The sequence below is a fragment of the Tamandua tetradactyla genome, chromosome 6, assembly GCF_023851605.1.
Source record: "Tamandua tetradactyla isolate mTamTet1 chromosome 6, mTamTet1.pri, whole genome shotgun sequence".
Lineage (NCBI taxonomy): Eukaryota > Metazoa > Chordata > Mammalia > Pilosa > Myrmecophagidae > Tamandua > Tamandua tetradactyla.
The window spans coordinates 153,923,297-153,944,916 of record NC_135332.1 but is presented as its reverse complement, the minus strand read 5'-3'; the positions used below and the strand labels follow the sequence as shown (position 1 = coordinate 153,944,916).

Here is a 21,620-nt window from a genome sequence, read left to right as displayed (position 1 = left end):
ATTTTTCCATTTTGATTTGTTAATGTGCTGCATTACATTAATTGATTTTCTTGTGTTGAGCCATCCTTGCATTCCTGGTATAAACCCCACTTGGTTGTGGTGTATAAGTCTTTTAATATGTTATTGGATTTGCTAATATTTTGTTGAAAATTTTTGCATTTATGGTCATTAAGGAGATTGGCCTGTAGTTTTCCTTTCTCATTGCATCTTTATCTGATTTTGGTATTAAAATAATATTAGTTTCATAAAATTAGTTAGGCAGGGTTTCTTTTTTCTCAATTTTTTAGAAAAGTTTAAGCAGGATTGGTGTTAGTTCTTTTTGGTTTGTTTGATGAAATTCCCCTGTGAAGCCTTCTGGCCCTGAGCTTTTCTTTGTAGGAAGATTTTTGATGACTGATTGAATCTCTTTACTTGTGATTGGTTTTGTCGAGCTCTTCTGTTTCTGCCCGAGTCAGTAGCTTGTTTGTGTGTTTCCAGGAATTTGTCCATTTCATCTAAATTGTCTAGTTTAGTTTGTTGGGATATAGTTGTTCATAGTATCATCTTATAATTTCTTTTATTTCTTCAGGGTCTGTGGTTATGGACCCCTTCTCATTTCTGATTTTGTTTATTTTCATCCTCTCTCTTTTTTTTTTCTTTGTCAGTCTTGCTAGTGGTCCATCAATTTTATTAATTTTCTCAAAGAATCAACTTTTGGTTTTATTGATTCTTTCTATTGTTCTTTTGTTCTCCCATTCATTTATCTCTGCTTTAACTTTGTTATTTCTCTTCTTCTGTTTTCTTTGGGTTAGTTAACAATTCTTGGGTTCCTCCACATGAGCTGTTAAGTCCTCGATTTCTGCTCTTTCTTTTTTTTTAATATAGGCATTTAAGGCAATAAATTTCCTTCTCAGCATAGCCTATGCCACATCCTGTAAGTTCTGATAAGTTGTCTTCTCATTTTCATTCATCTCTAGATTGCTGCTGATTTCTCTAGCAATTTCTTCTTTAACCCACTGGTTGTTTAAGAGTATGTTATTTAATCTCCTTATATTTGTGAATGTTCTTGTTCTTTGGTGGTTCTTGAGATCCAGCTTCATCCCATTATGATCACAGAAAGTGCTGTGAATAATTTCAGTGTTTTTAAATTTATAAAGACCCATTTTGTTCCCCAACAGATGATCTGTCTGGGAGAGTGTTCCATGGGCACTAGAGAAGAATGGATATCCTTGTGTTTTTGCAGTGCAGTGACCTATATATATCTGTTAGGTCTAATTCATTCATCAAGTTAACTTCTCTGTTTCCTTGTTGATCTTCTATCTGGTTGTTCTATCTATAGAAGAGAATGGTATATTTAAGTCTTCTGCTATTATTGTTGAAACATCTATTGCTCCCTTATGTTTTACCAATGTCTGTCTCATGTACTTGGAGCTCCTTGATTGAGAGTATAAACATTTATGATTGTTATACCTTCTTGGTGAATTGACCCTTTAATTAGTATATGGTGTCCTTTGTCTGTTATGATGTCTTTACATTTAAAGTCTGTTTTGTCTGATATTAGTATAGCTACTCCTGCTTTCTTTTGGTTACAACTTGAGTGGAATTTGTATTCTTGTGTCTAAGGTGAGTCTCTTGTAAGCAGCATATAGCTGGATTATATTTCTTAATCCATTTTCCCAATCTGTATCTTTGATTGGTGAGTTTAATCTGTTAACATTATTACTGAAAAGACATTTCTTGAATCCACCATCTTATTTTTTTTTGTTTTATTTTTCAGATCTATATATTCTTTTCCCTCTTTCTCTTTTTATCCTTTAAGCTACCCTTATTGTTACTTTCAAATTTTGTGCCCTCCTCCAGACCTCCATCTCCTGTTTTTTTATTTTTTTCAGCCTTCAGTACTCCCTTTAATTTTTCTCATAAGGCCGGTCTCTTGTTGACACATTCTTTCAGGACTTGTTCATCTGTGAAAACTTTAATCTCTCCCTGATTTTCGAAGGATAATTTGGCTGGGTACAGAACTGTTGGCTGAAAGTCTGTCTCTTTCAGGATCTTAAATATACCACTGCCTTCCCACCTCCATGGTGCCAGTTGAGTAGTCTGAACTCAGTCTTATGTGGTTTCCTTTGTATGTAGTAGATTGTTTTTCTCTTGCTGTTTTCAGAATTTACTGCTTCTCTTCAACATTTGATAGACTGATTAGTTTATGTCTTGGGGAAGGCCTATTTGGATTTATTCTGTTAGGAGTTCGTTGGGCTTCTTTGACTTGTATATTTATGTCCTTTATGAGAGTTGGGAAGTTTTCCCCCATTATGTCCTCAACTATTCTTCCTAGCCCTTTACTCATCTCTGCTCCCTCAGGGACACCAATGTTTCTTATATTGTGTTCTTTGTTTTGTCTGTCATTTCCCTGAGATCCAATTCAAATTTTTCCATCTTTTTTTGCCATTTGCTGTTTTGAGTGTTTGAAGTCAATTATTCTGTCCTCTGTATTGCTTATTCTTTCTTTTTTCTCTTCAAATCTTGTGTTGTGTGCCTCTAGTATGCTTTTTAGTTGGTCAGCAGAGTCTTTAATCTTTGTGATATCAGCTATTTTTCTATTCTTTCAAATTCCTCTTTATGCTCTTCTACTGTCTTCTTGATCTCTTTTTATTTCATTTGCTATCCCACTTATTTTATTAAGTAGAGTTATATGAACATCTTCGATTAGTTGTTCGAACATCTGTTTCCTCTGGTGTTTTAATTTGGTCATTAGGCGGGGCTATGTGTGTCTGCATTGTGATGTGCTTAGTGATCGTCTGTTGTTCTCATTGCATGTAAATATCTTGATTGATTTGCTTTGGGAGTTGATTTCTTTCGGTAGTCTAGGGCCTTGTGTTTGCTGGATGGATGTGCCACAGGGAACAGGGTACAGGGTGTGGCACAACATTGCAGTGATTCATTTCAGGGCAGGTATAGGCACAGTTTGGGGATGTTATGCTGTGAATGTGGGCACCCAGCAGCCAGGGAGGATGTAGCTGTGCAGGTTCACCAGGCTGGAGTGCATCACCCTTATGTGCGCTGGTCTAGGGTGCATGACCCTTTGTGTGCATGTTTAGAGCTATGGCAGCTGGTCGATGTTATACCTTTGTGTCTCGGGGGCAGATGTGACCTGGTGGTGCAGGTCAGCACTTTCACAGAGCTGGGAAGTGTGACTGAGGGCTGTACTCTTGTGTGGGTCTAGTACTGCCATAAACTGACGTTCTCATAGCTGACATATGTGATTGGGGGCCTGTGTGCATTTGTGGGTCTAGGAGTGCTGTAAACTGAAGTTTCCGGAGTGGGGCTGTGCTGGTTCAAGGAATATGGCCTGGCTTACTTCCTAATCCACTGCTCCCTGATTGTGCACTCATGTGGACTCCACACTTCCATGCCAGGCTCCAGCTTTCTGCTTCTCAGTTCCTTGGCCTCTGCAACCAGGGCTGCCCTGTGTGTTGCACAAGGCTCTCCTGATTCAGCTGCACTCTTGGATTGCCATTTCAGTTGCCCTCCTGTCCCTTTTCTAACTTTTCCATGGAGCAGAGTTGAACTCGAGCTACTCTATTCAGCCATCTTCCCAGAAATGTTCCAAAATTTCTTGTAGTGCAGGTCTTTTGTGATAAATTCTTTCAGCTCTGGTATATGTGAAAAGGTCTTCATTTTACCTTTGTTTTGAAAGGTACATTTGCTGCGTGTAGAATTCTAGGTTAACTTCTTTTTTCAATATTTTAAAAATGTTACTTCACTGTCTTCTCAATTGTTTCTAATGAGATATCTGCTGTCATTCTACTCTTTGTTCCTTTCCCAGAACATGTCTTTTTTTCTGGCTGCTTTTAAGATTTTTCTCTTTTACTTTGATTTTAAGTAGGTTGATTATGCTATGCCTTCATATGGTTTTCTTCATGTTTCTTATGTTTAGGGTTTGTTGAGTTTCTTGGTTCTATAGGTTTATGGTTTTGAAAGTTTTCAGCTATTATTTCTTCCAGTTGTTTTTTCTCTCTCCCTCTCCTTTGAGGACACTATTACTTATTTTTTTTGTGGCTGGAAGTTGTCCCTTGCTCACCAAGCTTTTTTTTTTTTAGTTTCTATTTTCATGCCTTTAATTTGATTAACCTTTTACTTTGCAATGTTTAATGACCTATTTATTGCGGCAGTTGTATTTTTCATTTTAGACATTGTAGTTTTCATCTCTAAAAGTTACATTCAAATCTTTTTTTTTACATCTTTCCTGTCACTACTTACTGATCTTAACAAATATAATGTGCTTGTAATAACTGTGCTAATGTGTTGTTCTACTAATTGTAACAATTGTATCCGTTCTGTGGTGGTTTCCATGACTGGTTGTTTTTCATTATGGGTTTTGTTTCCTTCCCTCTTTGCAAGCTTGCTCATCTTTTGTTGGATGCCAGATGTGAATTTTACGTAGTTGAATGCAGGATATTTTTTATATTCCTGTAAATCTTCCTAAACTTTGTTCTGGGATAGTTACGTTGTTTGGAACAGGCTATTCTCTTTAGGTCTTCCTTTTATGATTGTTAGGCTGGTCTGGAGCAGTGCTCAGTGTAAAGCTAATTATTCCCCACTACTGAGGATAGACTTACTGTGTGCTCTGCTCAGTATCCCATGAATTAAGCATTTTCTCCATTTTGCCTGATGGAAACAGTCAGTATTCCCAGCCTTGTATGAGTCTTGAAAACTATTCTCTCTAATCCTTTTGGATGTTTTTTTCCCTGGCCTGTGGTCATTTCCTCAAACACATGCTATTAGTATTCTGTTGAGCACTTGAGGGAGATCCTCTGCAGATCTCTGTGCAGCTCTTTCCTCTCTGGTTTTCTGTATTATGATCTGCAGCTCTCTTTTCTCTGATATTCTGTCCTGTGAACTTTAGTTGCCTTGGTCTCACCAGACTTTCAATTCTTTCTCCTCGACTCAGGAATTCTGTTGGGTTCCAGCTCTCTCCGCCTTCCCTGTGCCACAGATAGAAAACTTACTCAAAGTGATAAACCGAGGCAATGATAGGGTTTATTTGCTTTCAGTTTCATAGGGATCACTGTTCTTTGTTGCCTGATGTCTAGTGTCTTGAAACTGTTTCATATAATTTTGGCTGGGAGTGTAAACTGCTTTGTAAAGAAGTTTGAGAAGTACAGGATAGAAGTGCAGAACAGAGAGGAGGAAACCCTTTCAGTTTGTTTGTTTTGTGAATGGGGAAAGTTTTGACAGATTTAAATGGAGGAGAAGGGCCCAGTGGAAAAGAAATAATTGCTATAAGAAGGCCCTAGAAGAGGAAGGAGAGAATGAAGTCATAAACTCCTTTGTGGAGGTTAGCCCTGAAAGAGGAAAGAGGAATATGGGAATGAACGTTTATTATTCTTCTTATATGCCATTTAGTAAATACTTTAAATATTTTAAGTTTTAGCTTCTCAATGGTTTTAGAAGATAAATATCATTAACCTGATTCATAGATGAGGAAATAGTGGGTTAGAAATCATTCACAAAGCTCACGTTTTTTCTGCTCTTCTACATGGTTCCTCTGGGCAGCTGCTGCTTTCAGCAGGACAGAGAGAAGAAAAACTGATGTTGGAATAAAGGGAAGGAAGAGCCATGTAACAGCACTATGTTATATAGTATTTACTATAAAATTTGTATCTGTTCGTTTGAAGGGAAATATGGGGATGACAATATCTAGATGAATTTGTTATAGATTTTGAAAACTGCTCCCAGGAGCTTTGTATAAAATAGTTTAGTGGGAGTAATGCTGGTCACTCTGGCCCTGTCCCTGTTCCATAAGCTCTGTTGCAGAACTTGTACTCTTACTTTTTAATATTTTATCTACAAACAACAAACACAGTAACTCGGTGAAAAGACTTACTTTATTCACTAGATTGGTTCTAGAAAATAACTGGTCTAAGAAATGACCTTTGTTTTTAAGTTGATGGCCTTTGCCCTTCCACCCCCACTGCCTCACCCTTTTTTCTTACTCTGATGTTTTGCTTATATAAATATTAAGTTAAATTATGTTTAATCAGTGGTAAAAGACTTGAATATTGGCAATTTCACAGGGATGAACATAGTTTATTTTGAAAGGATGAGAAGCAGTAATGAATACCATTATTAGCGCAATTGGTGCAGGGGCCATATCTGTTTTATTCAGCATTGTATGTCCAATGGCAAGCACGGTATCTTGCACATAGTAAACACATAGTAAACATTCATAAAATGCAAGTTTTGCGATCCCATGTGTGTTTATTGAGATTTCGGGAGACTTTTTTTCTTGTTAGGTTCTAAATTCTTTCCCTAAGGCTAGGAAGAGAAGAGTCTTTCAGCAAAGTTATTTTACTTCCAGTGCAAAGAACATTAAATAATAAGTCCATACTGGATTTTCAGCACTCTGTTAGCTTCCTTTTCTTCAGCTGTTTCAAGGATCCAGACAGAGATTTGGCTCCCTTTCCCCCTGACTTCCTTTCTAGGAGGGCTCTAAAAAAGACCTTTGCCAGTGGTTAAATTCCTATTACATTCTGAACACTGCTTCTTTCCTTGGAGTTGCTCTGCCACCCATTTTATACTCAAGATAGCTGACATGAAAAATACAGTTAAAACTTTTCCTTTGTCATTTGGTGCCAGAAGGGCAGCTATTCTCTAATTATAGGGCTGTTATAAAATGTAATCATGCAAAACACCGTATGCTCACTTTGTTGTTCTAATAGTATACAAATTATCTCCTAGTAATGTAATATCCTAAACTCTACTATATCGTGATCTCCTAGTAACAGTTTTTTAGATCCCTTTGTTCACAGATAAGATAGTGTGATAAGGCAGATGGCTAAGAATCCTCTGGTTTGGTGCAGGATTACCCAGGGGTTTTTGACACAGATAAGAAAATAGATTGGTTGTATCTGTGTACAAATGCTCTATGCTATTATTGTATTACTGTATACGTTTTCTGCAGTATCAAGTTTCATCCACATAGTGGTGCTAGAAAACTGAGAACTGATCATTGATTTCCTCTTATTCAGTAGAATGTATATGCTTCTTACTATTCGTAATAAACACGTGCTTGAGTCAGATAATAGTTTCTTTAACCTCTATCAAATATATCATAAAATTATAATGATTTTATCTCAGAAATGTCTCCAAACTTTGAACATTCTTCACCTAGACAACTGCAGCTTCCTAAGGGCAAGGGCCCTTCTCTGTTCTGGTCTCTTTTCTGTACTGTCATCATAAGTAATGTTTTGTAAATTCCAATCTGAATTTTATTGTCCTGCCTAAAATCTCTTAAATGGACTTTTATAGCTTTGGGTTTATCAACAAAAATAGGTAATAATAAGGCCTTTCATAATCCCAGCTCCTGCCTCTAGCCTCATTAATCAGCAGCCTTTCCTTGTATAATTTTGTTAGTTTCTTTCTATGTTTCAGTCAGGCTGGCCTTCTTTTGGTTTCTTAAATGTAAATTTTTCCTGTCTTGGAATAGGTAAGGATGTGTGTGTAAGTATTTTTCTTATTAAGTTAAACGTCTTCATCCTTTATATCTTGGTTGAAACTTTGCAAAGCTTTCCTTATCCCCCCCCACACCACCACCTGCTGAATAGACCACAGTTTATGTGTTTTATCATACCAGTAGATTTTCTTCATTGCACTTATTGCAGTTTTTAATTATATTTTTATTTATATCATTATTTGTTCATATCCCTACTTGATCATAAGCACTAATAAAGTAGGTTTTATGCTCTTTATTAAAATATTTATTGAATGAATAAATGGATGAATGTAAGTCAGCCAGGGATCAAGACAGTTATCTGGTAAGCTTTCTGGGAATAGAAGAAAATACAATCATAATGCAGTAAAGTGAGTTTTATATTAAGGCAAGGCACTAGCCCCACATGGTCTACTTATTCATTTCCTATTGGTGCAGAAATTAACGCCAGGTCATGGGTAGCCCTGAACTGTAAGGATTGTTAACTGGATGAAAGGGCAGGAGGAATGGGAGATAGGGATCACATTTGGCAGGTGTATTAGGGAAGCAGCTGTGTATAGTGGAAAGATTACTGTTCTGTAAGTGGTAAATCTTGTTTCTCTTCTAGCTATGTTTTGTTCTGTACCGTTAGGAAAGATGTGGTATAGCATTGGAGAGTTACCATTTAGATTTACATTCCTAACTTAATAATTAGTATTATAACATATTCTATTTCTTAAAATGTGACAAGAATGAATGAAATACTAGAAATAAACGCATTTTAAAAGTATACAAATCTTATAAACTTAATATTTCCCCAGAAGAAGGGAACTCCTTCATTTTAGAATTTCCCTATTCTTTTTATTCATGATTTTAAGGAAGACATACCTGAAAGAAAATGATATAATGCATTGCACTGAAGGCTTTTGTAAATTGACATTCTATGATTTCTTTAGCCTTGTGAACATTCTTGCAGAAAAGAACAAGTAAAATTCTTGATACTTATATGTTTATTTTGTTTATATTTCAGCTGTGGCAGAAGTAAAACTTCGAGATGATCAATATACGCTGGAACACGTGCATGCTTTTGGAATGTATAATTATCTACATTGTGATTCATGGTATCAAGACAGTGTCTACTACATTGACAGCCTTGGGAGAATTATGAATTTAACAGTGATGCTGGTAAGAAAATGTTTATGATAGAATGTTCCAATAAAATTGATCCTTACTTCTCTCTTTGAATCTGAGTTCCAGTACTTGAGGTACATATTCCTTTAGTATATGGAATCCTGTCATCAGACTATGCTAGGCTCCATTTTTGCTTAATTCAATCTTAATTTTTCCCTCTATTACTGTTATTTGCACTTATTTATTTCTTCCTACTCCTACCAATGGACAGTCACTCTGATGTGTTTTATATGTCAATATTAGTATAACTGTTTGTATTAGCTAGGGTTCTTTGGAGAAACAGAATCAGCAGGAGATACCCATAGATGTAAAATTTATAAAAGTGTCTCATGTAACTGTGGGAAGGTAGAGTCTGAGGTCTGTAGGTGAGACCACAAGCTGGTAACTCTGATGAAGGTCTGCAGCAAACTCTCAGGAGAGGCTGGCTGGGCAACTGTGGGAAAGTAAGGGTCCAAGGTCTGTAAGGCAGGCTGCAAGCTGGTAACTCCAATGAAGTTCCTCAATGAATTGTGTGGACAACTGTGGGAATGGAAGAGTCCAGATTTGTAGGGCAGGCTGTGAAGCTGGTGACTCCGATGAAGGGTCTGGACAAACTCCACAGGAGAGGCTCACTGGCTGAAGCAGAAAAAATGACTATCTCTTCTGAATCCTCCTTAAAAGGCTTCTGGTGATGGACAGGCAATAGTGGCTCAGTGGCAGAGTTCTCACCTGCCATGCCAGAAACCCGGGTTCGATTCCTGGAGCCTATCCATGTCAAAAAGGGGGGAAAAAAAAGCAACAAAAAAACTTTCTGGTGATTAGATTAAGCATCACTCATTGTAGAAGACACTCCCTTTAGCTGATTACAAACACAATTAGCTGTGGATACAGCCAGCATAATCATGATTTAAGTCCATGAAGTGTCCTCATAGCAACAGACAGGCCAGCACTTTCCTGACCAGACAACTGGGCACTATCACCTGGCCAAGTTGATACATGAACCTGACCATGACACTATTCATTTTGCTTTTTCTGTGTGTAGTGTTATTTTCAACTTTGTTAGTAGATTTATCTGTTTTCCCTTTTGGTTAATTTTTGCTTTATATTTTTTAACTATGTTCGTTAGATGCAGATATATAAAATTGTTTTGTCTGCCATGGATTGATCCTTTTAGCATCAAAAAATGTCTCTTTATGTTTGGAAATACTTTTTATGTTGAAATCTGCTTTGTCTGGTATTAATAAAGTCTTGATAGCTTTTTTCTGATTATTACTAGTGTATATTTTTTTTCCATCCTTTTTCTTTCAATGTATTAGTAGTGTTCTTATGTATTTAAACTGTGTCTCTTCTAAAGAGCATATTCTTAGGGCTTATTTTTTTTCCAGTATGACAATCTTTATCTTTTAATTGAAAGGCTGAGTACATTTACATATAATTTAATTACATATATGGTTTAAGATACTATCTTGCTAATTGTTTTCAGTTTGTCACATCTGTTCTTTGTTCTTTTGTATCTCTGTTCCTAACTTCTTTTGGATTAATGCAGGTTTTTTGTTTTCTTTAAATTTTATTTAAATTCCATAGTTTCCTCTTTTGCCTTTTTATCTGAACCTCTTGTAATTATTATTCTCCTTAATGGTTAATGTAGAGATGATAGTATACGTTCTTATCACAGTCTACCTTTAGGTAATGTTATACCACTTAAACACTATAAGAACTTTACAATTGTGTAATTCCTTTTACCGCCCCCCCTTCCTGCCCTTTGAGTTATTTTTTTGTTGTATATTTTACTTCTTCCTATGTTGTAAACTCCGTAATACATTGCTAATATATTTGCTTTAAATGGTCAATAATCTGTTAATAGCTTCCTAAGTAACTATTCTTTACTCCTTTCAGCTCTCCTCTACATTGCATCTACTGAATAATGTGTAGTTTGCCTGTCTAGTCTTATCAGTTTTCCTTAATTTTTAGAATAGGCAATATATTCATATGGTTAAAAAAACAGAACATATTTGATGAGGTTTCCCTGACCTCATTCTTTATCTATCCTGTATCCATTGCCACCCATTACCCCCAGCAACTTCTTTTATTAGTTTCTTCTTTATCCTTTCAGAGTGTTTTTTGTTTGTTTGTTTTTGCAATATAGGTGCAAGGTAACATATATTCTTAAAATGCAAACTTCAACTTGGCATGTACAGTTTATAAGGGCTTTCTTTCTGTTTCGGTTTGCTAAAGCTGCCAGAATGCATTATACTAGAAATGGGTGGGCTTTTTCAGTGGGGTTTTATGAGGTTATAAACTTACAGTTCCTAAGGCCATGAACATGCCCAAATTAAGGCAGCAAGAGGAAGATACCTTCTCAGAAGAAGGGCTTATTGGCATCCAGGGTTCTTCTTCACATGATATGCCAGTTTGAAGCTATTATGTTCCCCAGAAAAGCCATGTTTTTTTTTTTTTTTTTTTTTTTTTTTTTTTTTTATTAACGGAAAGAAAAAAAAGAAATTAACACAACATTTAGAAATCATACCATTCTACATATGAACTCAGTAATTCTTAACATCATCACATAGATGCATGATCATTGTTTCTTAGTACATTTGCATCAGTTTAGAGGAACTAGCAACACAACAGAAAAAGATATAAAATGTCAATATAAAGAAAAGAAATAAAAGTAGTAGTAATAGTAAAAAACAACAACAACAAACAAACCAACAAGCAAACAAAAACAAAAAAAAACCCTATAGCTCAGATGCAGCTTCATTCAGTATTTTAACATGATTACTTTACAATTAGGTATTATTGTGCTGTCCATTTTTGAGTTTTTGTATCTAGTCCTGTTGCACAATCTGTATCCCTTCAGCTTCAATTACCCATTGTCTTACCCTGTTTCTAACTCCTGCTGAACTCTGTTACCAATGACATATTTCAAGTTTATTCTCGAATGTCCGTTCACAACAGTGGGACCATACAGTATTTGTCCTTTAGTTTTTGGCTGGATTCACTCAGCATAATATTCTCTAGGTCCATCCATGTTATTACATGGTTCACAAGTTTATCTTGTCTTAAAGCTGCATAATATTCCATCGTATGTATATACCACAGTTTGTTTAGCCACTCTTCTGTTGATGGAGATTTTGGCTGTTTCCATCTCTTTGCAATTGTAAATAACGCTGCTATAAACATTGGTGTGCAAATGTCCGTTTGTGTCTTTGCCCTTAAGTCCTTTGAGTAGATACCTAGCAATGGTATTGCTGGGTCGTATGGCAATTCTATATTCAGCTTTTTGAGGAACCGCCAAACTGCCTTCCACAGTGGTTGCACCCTTTGACATTCCCACCAACAGTGAATAAGTGTGCCTCTTTCTCCGCATCCTCTCCAGCACTTGTCATTTTCTGTTTTGTTGATAATGGCCATTCTGGTGGGTGTGAGATGATATCTCATTGTGGTTTTGATTTGCATTTCTCTAATGGCCAGGGACATTGAGCATCTCTTCATGTGCCTCTTGGCCATCCGTATTTCTTCTTCTGGTAGGTGTCTGTTTAAGTCTTTTTCCCATTTTGTAATTGGGTTGGCTGTCTTTTTGTTGTTGAGTTGAATAATCTCTTTATAAATTCTGGATACTAGACCCTTATCTGATATGTCATTTCCAAATATTGTCTCCCATTGTGTAGGCTGTCTTTCTACTTTCTTGATGAAGTTCTCTGATGCACAAAAGTGTTTAATTTTGAGAAGCTCCCATTTATTTATTTCCTTCTTCAGTGTTCTTGCTTTAGGTTTAAGGTCCATAAAACCACCTCCAGTTGTAAGATCCATAAGATATCTCCCAACATTTTCCTCTAACTGTTTTATGGTCTTAGACCTAATGTTTAGATCTTTGATCCATTTTGAGTTAACTTTTGTATAGGGTGTGAGAGATGGGTCTTCTTTCATTCTTTTGCATATGGATATCCAGTTCTCTAGGCACCATTTATTGAAGAGACTGTTCTGTCCCAGGTGAGTTGGCTTGACTGCCTTATCAAAGATCAAATGTCCATAGATGAGAGGGTCTATATCTGAGCACTCTATTCGATTCCATTGGTCGATATATCTATCTTTATGCCAATACCATGCTGTTTTGACCACTGTGGCTTCATAATATGCCTTAAAGTCAGGCAGCGCGAGACCTCCAGCTTCGTTTTTTTTCCTCAAGATGTTTTTAGCAATTCGGGGTACCCTGCCCTTCCAGATAAATTTGCTTATTGGTTTTTCTATTTCTGAAAAATATGTTGTTGGGATTTTGATTGGTATTGCATTGAATCTGTAAATCAATTTAGGTAGGATTGACATCTTAACTATATTTAGTCTTCCAATCCATGAACACGGTACGCCCTTCCATCTATTTAGGTCTTCTGTGATTTCTTTTAACAGTTTTTTGTAGTTTTCTTTATATAGGTTTTTTGTCTCTTTGGTTAAATTTATTCCTAGGTATTTTATTCTTTTAGTTGCGATTGTAAATGGGATTCGTTTCTTGATTTCTACCTCAGCTTGTTCATTACTAGTGTATAGAAAAGCTACAGATTTTTGAATGTTGATCTTGTAGCCTGCTACTTTGCTGTACTCATTTATTAGCTCTAGTAATTTTGTTGTGGATTTTTCTGGGTTTTCTACATATAGTATCATATCGTCTGCAAACAGTGATAGTTTTACTTCTTCCTTTCCAATTTTTATGCCTTGTATTTCTTTTTCTTGTCTAATTGCTCTGGCTAGAACCTCCAACACAATGTTGAATAATAGTGGTGATAGTGGACATCCTTGTCTTGTTCCTGATCTTAGGGGGAAAGTTTTCAATTTTTCCCCATTGAGGATGATATTAGCTGTGGGTTTTTCATATATTCCCTCTATCATTTTAAGGAAGTTCCCTTGTATTCCTATCCTTTGAAGTGTTTTCAACAGGAAAGGATGTTGAATCTTGTCAAATGCCTTCTCTGCATCAATTGAGATGATCATGTGATTTTTCTGCTTTGATTTGTTGATATGGTGTATTACATTAATTGATTTTCTTATGTTGAACCATCCTTGCATACCTGGGATGAATCCTACTTGGTCATGATGTATAATTCTTTTAATGTGTTGCTGGATACGATTTGCTAGAATTTTATTGAGGATTTTTGCATCTGTATTCATTAGAGAGATTGGTCTGTAGTTTTCTTTTTTTGTAATATCTTTGCCTGGTTTTGGTATGAGGGTGATGTTGGCTTCATAGAATGAATTAGGTAGTTTTCCCTCCACTTCGATTATGTTGAAGAGTTTGAGGAGAGTTGGTACTAATTCTTTCTGGAACGTTTGATAGAATTCACATGTGAAGCCGTCTGGTCCTGGACTTTTCTTTTTAGGGAGGTTTTGAATAACTAATTCAATCTCTTTACTTGTGATTGGTTTGTTGAGGTCGTCTATTTCTTCTTGAGTCAAAGTTGGTTGTTCATGTCTTTCCAGGAACCTGTCCATTTCTTCTAAATTGTTGTATTTATTAGCGTAAAGTTGTTCATAGTATCCTGTTATTACCTCCTTTATTTCTGTGAGGTCAGTAGTTATGTCTCCTCTTTCATTTCTAATCTTATTTATTTGCATCCTCTCTCTTCTTCTTTTTGTCAATCTTGCTAAGGGCCCATCAATCTTGTTGATTTTCTCATAGAACCAACTTCTGGTCTTATTGATTTTCTCTATTGTTTTCATGTTTTCAATTTCATTTATTTCTGCTCTAATCTTTGTTATTTCTTTCCTTTTGCTTGCTTTGGGATTAGTTTGCTGTTCTTTCTCCAGTTCTTCCAAGTGGACAGTTAATTCCTGCATTTTTGCCTTTTCTTCTTTTCTGATAAAGGCATTTAGGGCAATAAATTTCCCTCTTAGCACTGCCTTTGCTGCGTCCCATAAGTTTTGATATGTTGTGTCTTCATTTTCATTTGCCTCTAGGTATTTACTAATTTCTCTTGCAATTTCTTCTTTGACCCACTTGTTGTTTAAGAGTGTGTTGTTGAGCCTCCACGTATTTATGAATTTTCTGGCACTCCGCCTATTATTGATTTCCAACTTCATTCCTTTATGATCCGAGAAAGTGTTGTGTATGATTTCAATCTTTTTAAATTTGTTAAGACTTGCTTTGTGACCTAGCATATGGTCTATCTTTGAGAATGATCCATGAGCACTTGAAAAAAAGGTGTATCCTGCTGTTGTGGGATGTAATGTCCTATAAATGTCTGTTAAGTCAAGTTCATTTATAGTAATATTCAGGTTCTCTATTTCTTTATTGATCCTCTGTGTAGATGTTCTGTCCATTGATGAGAGTGGTGAATTGAAGTCTCCAACTATTATGGTATATGTGTCTATTTCCCTTTTCAGTGTTTGTAGTGTATTCCTCACGTATTTTGGGGCATTCTGGTTCGGTGCGTAAATATTTATGATTGTTATGTCTTCTTGTTTAATTGTTCCTTTTATTAGTATATAGTGTCCTTCTTTGTCTCTTTTAATTGTTTTACATTTGAAGTCTAATTTGTTGGATATTAGTATAGCCACTCCTGCTCTTTTCTGGTTGTTGTTTGCATGAAATATCTTTTCCCAACCTTTCACTTTCAACCTATATTTATCTTTGGGTCTAAGATGTGTTTCCTGTAGACAGCATATAGAAGGATCCTGTTTTTTAATCCATTCTGCCAGTCTATGTCTTTTAATTGGGGAATTCAGTCCATTGACATTTAGAGTTATTACTGTTTGGATAATATTTTCCTCTACCATTTTGCCTTTTGTATTATATATATCATATCTGTCTTTCCTTCTTTCTACACTTTTCTCCATGTCTCTCTCTTCTGTCTTTTTGTATCTGACTCTAGTGCTTCCTTTAGTATTTCTTGCAAAGCTGGTCTCTTGGTCACAAATTCTCTTAGTGACTTTTTGTCTGAGAATGTTTTAATTTCTCCCTCATTTTTGAAGGACAATTTTGCTGGATATAGGAGTCTTGGCTGGCAGTTTTTCTCTTTTAGTAACTTAAATATATCATCCCACTGTCTTCTAGCTTCCATGGTTTCTGCTGAGAAATCTACACATAGTCTTATTGGGTTTCCCTTGTATGTGACGGATTGTTTTTCTCTCGCTGCCTTCAAGATCCTCTCTTTCTCTTTGACCTCTGACATTCTAACTAGTAAGTGTCTTGGGGAACGCCTATTTGTGTCTAATCTCTTTGGGGTGCGCTGCACTTCTTGGATCTGTAATTTTAGGTCTTTCATAAGAGTTGGGAAATTTTCAGTGATAATTTCTTCCATTAGTTTTTCTCCTCCTTTTCCCTTCTCTTCTCCTTCTGGGATACCCACTACACGTATATTTGTACGGTTCACATTGTCCTTGAGTTCCCTGATACCTTGTTCAAATTTTTCCATTCTTTTCCGGATAGTTTCTGTTTCTTTTTGGAGTTCAGATGTTTCATCCTCCAAATCACTAATTCTATCTTCTGTTTCTTTAAATCTGTCATTGTAGGTATCCATTGTTTTTTCCATCTTTTCTACTTTATCTTTCACTTCCATAAGTTCTGTGATTTGTTTTTTCAGTTTTTCTATTTCTTCTTTATGTTCAGCCCATGTCTTCTTCATGTCCTCCCTCAATTTATCGATTTCGTTTTTGAAGAGGTTTTCCATTTCTGTACGTATATTCAGCATTAGTTGTTTCAGCTCCTGTATCTCATTTGAACTATTGGTTTCTTCGTTTGACTGGGCCATATGTTCAATTTTCTGAGCGTGATCCGTTATCTTCTGCTGGCGTCTGGGCATTTAGTCAGATTTCCCCGGGTGTTCGACCCCACAGGTTGAAAGATTTTTCTGCGCAGTCTCTGGGTTCTGTTCTTCCTATCCTGCCCAGTAGGTGGCACACGTGGCACACGCCTGTCTGTGGGTTCCACCAGCGAAAGTTGCTGTGGGTCCCTCAACTCTGGAAAACTCTCGCCGTAGGGGAGGTTCGGCAACCGAAGCGTCTTGGAAGAATGCCAGCCGGCCCGGGGTTCCAAACGCGGGGAGGGTCGCCGGCTGTCGCAGCACAGGAGAGCGTCCGGCCAAATTAGCTAGTCGGCCCGGGGCACCAAGCGTGGCGGGAGGGCGCCAGCTGTCGCAGCCCGGGAGAGTGCACTGCTCCCAGCCGACGGGGGAGTCACGTGTTTGGAAGGGATCCCCCGGTCACTGTTCTCCGCAGTCTGGGGATTTCCGACCCAACTATCTCAGTTGTTCCGGGGGGCCTCGTGTGGTGGGGGCACCAGCCGCCGCGGCCTAAGGGGACCGCCTGTCCAATTCTACCAGCTGGCCTGGGAAGGTGGAAGGGAGGGACTCCGGTCTCCTGCCGTCCCACCCAGGAAAGCCCGTGCCCCTTGGCGATCCCACCGGAGCTGGTTCTCCCAGACAGTCAGCCGTTCCAGGATGGGGTACGCCGTCCCTTCGATCTCCCTCGTGGCTCCGGGAGCTGCTCTGCACTATCTCCACTCCCCCAGTAGTTGTTCTGGAGGAGGAAAGGTGAGGGCGGCAAGGCTGTCGAGGCTGGCGGCGGAGGAGCACGGTGAAGGCGGGGGAAGAGGGCACCGTGTTGGTTGGAGAGCAGCCGGAGCAGGAGGGGGAGGAGGGGGGTAGGGAGGTCGGGCGGCTCGGCTGCTGCGGGGCGCGTGCGCCGCGCGGCGGTCCGGCGGAGAGAGAGAGGGGGTAGGGAGGTCGGGCGGCTCGGCTGCTGCGGGGCGCGTGCGCCGCGCGGCGGTCCGGCGGAGAGAGAGAGGGGGTAGGGAGGTCGGGCGGCTCGGCTGCTGCGGGGCGCGTGCGCCGCGCGGCGGTCCGGCGGAGAGAGAGAGGGGGTAGGGAGGTCGGGCGGCTCGGCTGCTGCGGGGCGCGTGCGCCGCGCGGCGGTCCGGTGGAGAGAGAGAGGGGGTAGGGAGGTCGGGCGGCTCGCCTGCTGCGGGGCGTGTGCGCCGCGCGGCGGTCCGGCGGAGAGAGAGAGGGGGTAGGGAGGTCGGGCGGCTCGGCTGCTGCGGGGCGCGTGCGCCGCGCGGCGGTCCGGCGGAGAGAGAAAAAGCCATGTTTTAATCCTGATCCAATTTGGGGGGACAGCCCTTTCCTTTAATACTGTAGGGCAGAAAATTTTAATTAAATTATCTCCACAGAGAGGTTACAAACCCAATGGAAGGTGTGCCTTTTGATTAGATAGATATGTGACTCCACTCATTCAGGGTACATCATGATTAGTTTGCTGGAATCCTTTCAAAGAGGAAATATTTTGGAGAAAGAGCAGGTACAGACACTTGGAGAATAGTTGCTTCAGAACTGACAGAGCCCACACACCCAGAGGTCTTTGGAGATGCAGAAATGGCTTCCCTGGGGAAGCCATTTGAGGAAGCCTGTAGAGGAAGTTAGAAGACATTGCCATGTTCCTTCCCAGCTGACAGAGGTGTTCTGGACAGCATCAGCCTTTACCTTCTGAGTGAAGGTAAAGTTCTTGGTGCCTTAATTTGGACATTTTCACAGCCTTAGAACTGTAAATTTGCAACTTAATGAATTCCCTTTTTAAAAGTTCCATTTCTGTTATATTGCATTCCACAACTTTAGCAAACTAAAACATGTGGGAAGGCCATGGTGACATCTGTTGGTCCTTCTCTTCTGGCTTCTGTTCTCAGTGGCTTTCTCTCTCAGCTTCTGTGAGTCCTGCTTGTTTCTCCCTGGGGTATTTTCTCTCTTAGTTTCTCTGAGCTCTCTCTAAAATGTCTTTGCCTTTTATCCTCTCATAAAGGACTCCATCAAGGGAATTAAGACTCTGTCTGAATGGGCTGGGCTGCACCTCCATGGAAACAACCTAAGCAAAAGATCCCACCTAAAATAGTCTGTACCCACAGGGATGAATTAAAAGAAGGTAGGCTATTCTGAGGTACATGACAAATTCAAACCAGCACACTGTCCAGTCTTTTTTTCTTTTTTTACCACTCCCCAACTCGTATGTAACAGTCCAGTAATACTAAACTATTTGCAGTTCCTGAGACATGCTGTGTACCTTGTTACTTTGGACCTTTTCTCATGTGATTAACTCTACCTAGAACACTCTGTTGTTCTATGTTAGGCTGCTTCCTAATCTTCATTTAAGAGCCAGTTAACCATTTCTTCCTCTAAAATCTTGCCTTGACATTCTCTGCTTCCCCAGGAATGTTCAGAAAAAATTTGCCAACCATTGGCGTAGGGGGAATTCACAACCCTTACAGATTTGGGAGCCAAATAAAGAATGACAGAGTACTCTCATTAATTTGTAAGGGCTGTGAATTCCCTCTAGGCTAAGGGTTGGCAAGATTTTTCTGTACAGGGCCAGATAGTAAGTATTTTAAAATTTGCAGGCTAGACTTTTTCTGTTAGAAGTATTCAGCTTTGCTGTTGTAGCGTGAAAGCAGCCATAACCAATAAGTAAATGAATGAATGTGACTGTATTCCAGTAAAACTTTATTTCCAAAAACAGATAGTAGCAGAATTTGGCTCATGGGCTAGGCTGTAGTTTGCCAGCCTATGCTCTAGGCCATGGCTGTTATGGTTGTACAGTCCTAGCACTGAGTAGAAGGCTTATTTGATATGCTTGCTAAATGGATAACTCTTTTTTTTAATTATTTATTTTTTCCTGATGTATATATTCATATACCATATAATTATCCAAAGAATATAACCAGTGGTTCACACAATATTATATAGCTGTGCATTTATCATCACAATCAAATTTTTTTCTTTGTTGTGAAAAATAACATATACATAAAAGCAATAAATTTTCAAAACACATTGTAACAGTTAGTTGTAGAACAGATTTCAGAGTTTGGTATGGGTTACAGTTCTACAATTTTAGGATTTTTCTTCTAGCTGCTCTAAGATACTGGAGACTAAATGAAATATCAGTATAATGATACAGTAGTCTTTACTCATTTGTTAGACCCTACCTTCTCTGTGTAACTCCACTATCACCTTTGATCTTTCTCCCACTCTTGAGGGATATTTGGGCTATGCCCATTCTAACTTTTTCATGTTGGAAGGGGCTGTTGATAATATGGGATGGGGGTAGAACTAGTTGATTTTTGGAAAGGCTGGCCCCTCTGCATTTCAGGACTTACCTGTTCCAGAGACCCATCTGGATGTTGTAGGTTTCTGGAAAGTTACCCTAGTGCATGGAAAATTACCCTTTGTAGACTCTTATATAAGGCCCTAGGTGTTCTTTAGAATTGGCAGGAATGGTTTAGGTTGGGGTTTGTCAAGTTGTGGTAGGTTGCCACGTCTAACTGCAGCTTGCATAAGAGTGATGTTCAGAGTAGCCTCTCAGCTCTATTTGAATTCTCTCAGCCACCAATACATTACTAGTTGTACTTCTTTTCCCTCTTTTGGCAAGAATGGCATTGTTGATCCCATGGTGCCAGGGCCAGGCTCATAAGTGGAAAACATTTTAAAACTTATACTTACTCTCTGGATTTGGGCTTGCATTCTTTTTAAGATCTTCCTCTTATTATTTCTTCTTCAGGTACAGGTACAGGTAATGCTATCAATGCCACTTTGTTGGTGCACATTTTTTATCTTAGAATATTAGGGAAGAAAAGTTAGGCATTTCCTGGTAACTATAAATCATTTCTCCAGGTGGGCCCATATATCTACCAAATCATTGGACGAATCTATTTCTGGTTGTTTTTTTGCTGGAGCAGAGAAAATGGACTCTGGCCACGTTTCATTAAATCTTTGTTCCTTTTTTTTGTTAAGTCAATACAGTACTTAGAATTACTACATAGGCTCCAAAATGTGGATAAGCCAGCTAAAGTATTAAGTATAAATGTTTATTATTGGCTATAGTCTTATTTCTCTCACTGAATAGATTTTTTTATACCTCTTATTGTTTTTTTAATGCAATTCTATTGAGGTATATTCACACACCATGTAAGCCATCCAATGTATATCAGTATATACAGCATCATTATATAGTTGTGCATTCAACACTACAATAAATTTTAGAACATTTTCATTACTCCAAATAAAGAAATAAAAGTAAAAAATACCCCAAACTCCCAATTCCTCTTATCCTCTCCTATTATATATACATATATTTATTTTGCCTTTATTTTATTACTCATCTCCCCATACACCAGACAAAGGGAGTATCAGTCACTAGTTCTTTACAGTCAGCAGTCACTTGACAAAAGCTGTACCATTATATAATCATTATCAGAGATCAGTATGTTGAGCTACTGGACCACAGCTCAACCATTTCAGATACTTCCCTCTAGCTATTCCAATACACCAGAAACTAAAAAGAAGTATCTCTATATATTGAGTCAGTAGTCAGGATCATTTGCCAAATCCTAATTTCTCAACTACACTTCCTCCCTCCTACCTGACCACTCTCTCAATCTTCAGGGATATTCATGCTAGAAATGGGTGTTGATCCTGTGGGATAGGAGAGTGAAACTGGTTGATGTTTTCGGAGACGGCGGTACCTCTGGTTTTCAGGGCTTATCTTGTGTACTGGTTTGAACCTATTCTGAACCCCAGAACAGCCATGTTTTGATCTTACCTATCTGGTGGGGGCAGACATTTCTTTTAATCCTGTACAGCATTGCAGGGTGGAAACTTTTTCTTTTGTTTTCGGGTTCACGGTACAGAAATCAAACCTGGGTCTCCTGCATGGAAGGCGAGCATTCAAGCAGGGTAGAAACTTTTGATTAGATAATCTCCGTAGAAGTATGGCTTGCCCAGTTGTGGGTGTGACCTTTTGATTAGATGAAGATGTGACTCTACCCATTCAAGGTAGGTCTTGATTAGTTTACTGGAGTCTTTTAAAAGGGAAAACATTTTGAAGGAACCTCAGATGCAGACATTTGGAGAATAGTTCCTTCAGAGCCAATATAAGATCTAGACATTTGAAAATGCAGGGCCCAGCAGACATTGCCACGTGCCTTCCCATGAGATACTAACCTGGCCAAAACCCAGAGTTGTGTTCCAGA

The 21,620-nt window shown here is 38.6% G+C and overlaps 1 protein-coding gene across 3 annotated transcripts in view; it reads left to right on the top strand.

Moving 5' to 3' along the window:
* The window catches only part of NUDCD1 (NudC domain containing 1), a 128,024-nt gene that overhangs the window by 19,607 nt on the left and 86,797 nt on the right, over nucleotides 1-21,620 (top strand). For all 3 annotated transcript variants that reach the window (XM_077167492.1, XM_077167491.1, XM_077167490.1), the window contains exon 2: nucleotides 8,481-8,635. In XM_077167492.1, the coding sequence (XP_077023607.1) occupies nucleotides 8,543-8,635 (93 nt within the window). In that variant the 5' untranslated portion in view covers nucleotides 8,481-8,542. The remainder of the gene's footprint in view (nucleotides 1-8,480; nucleotides 8,636-21,620) is intronic.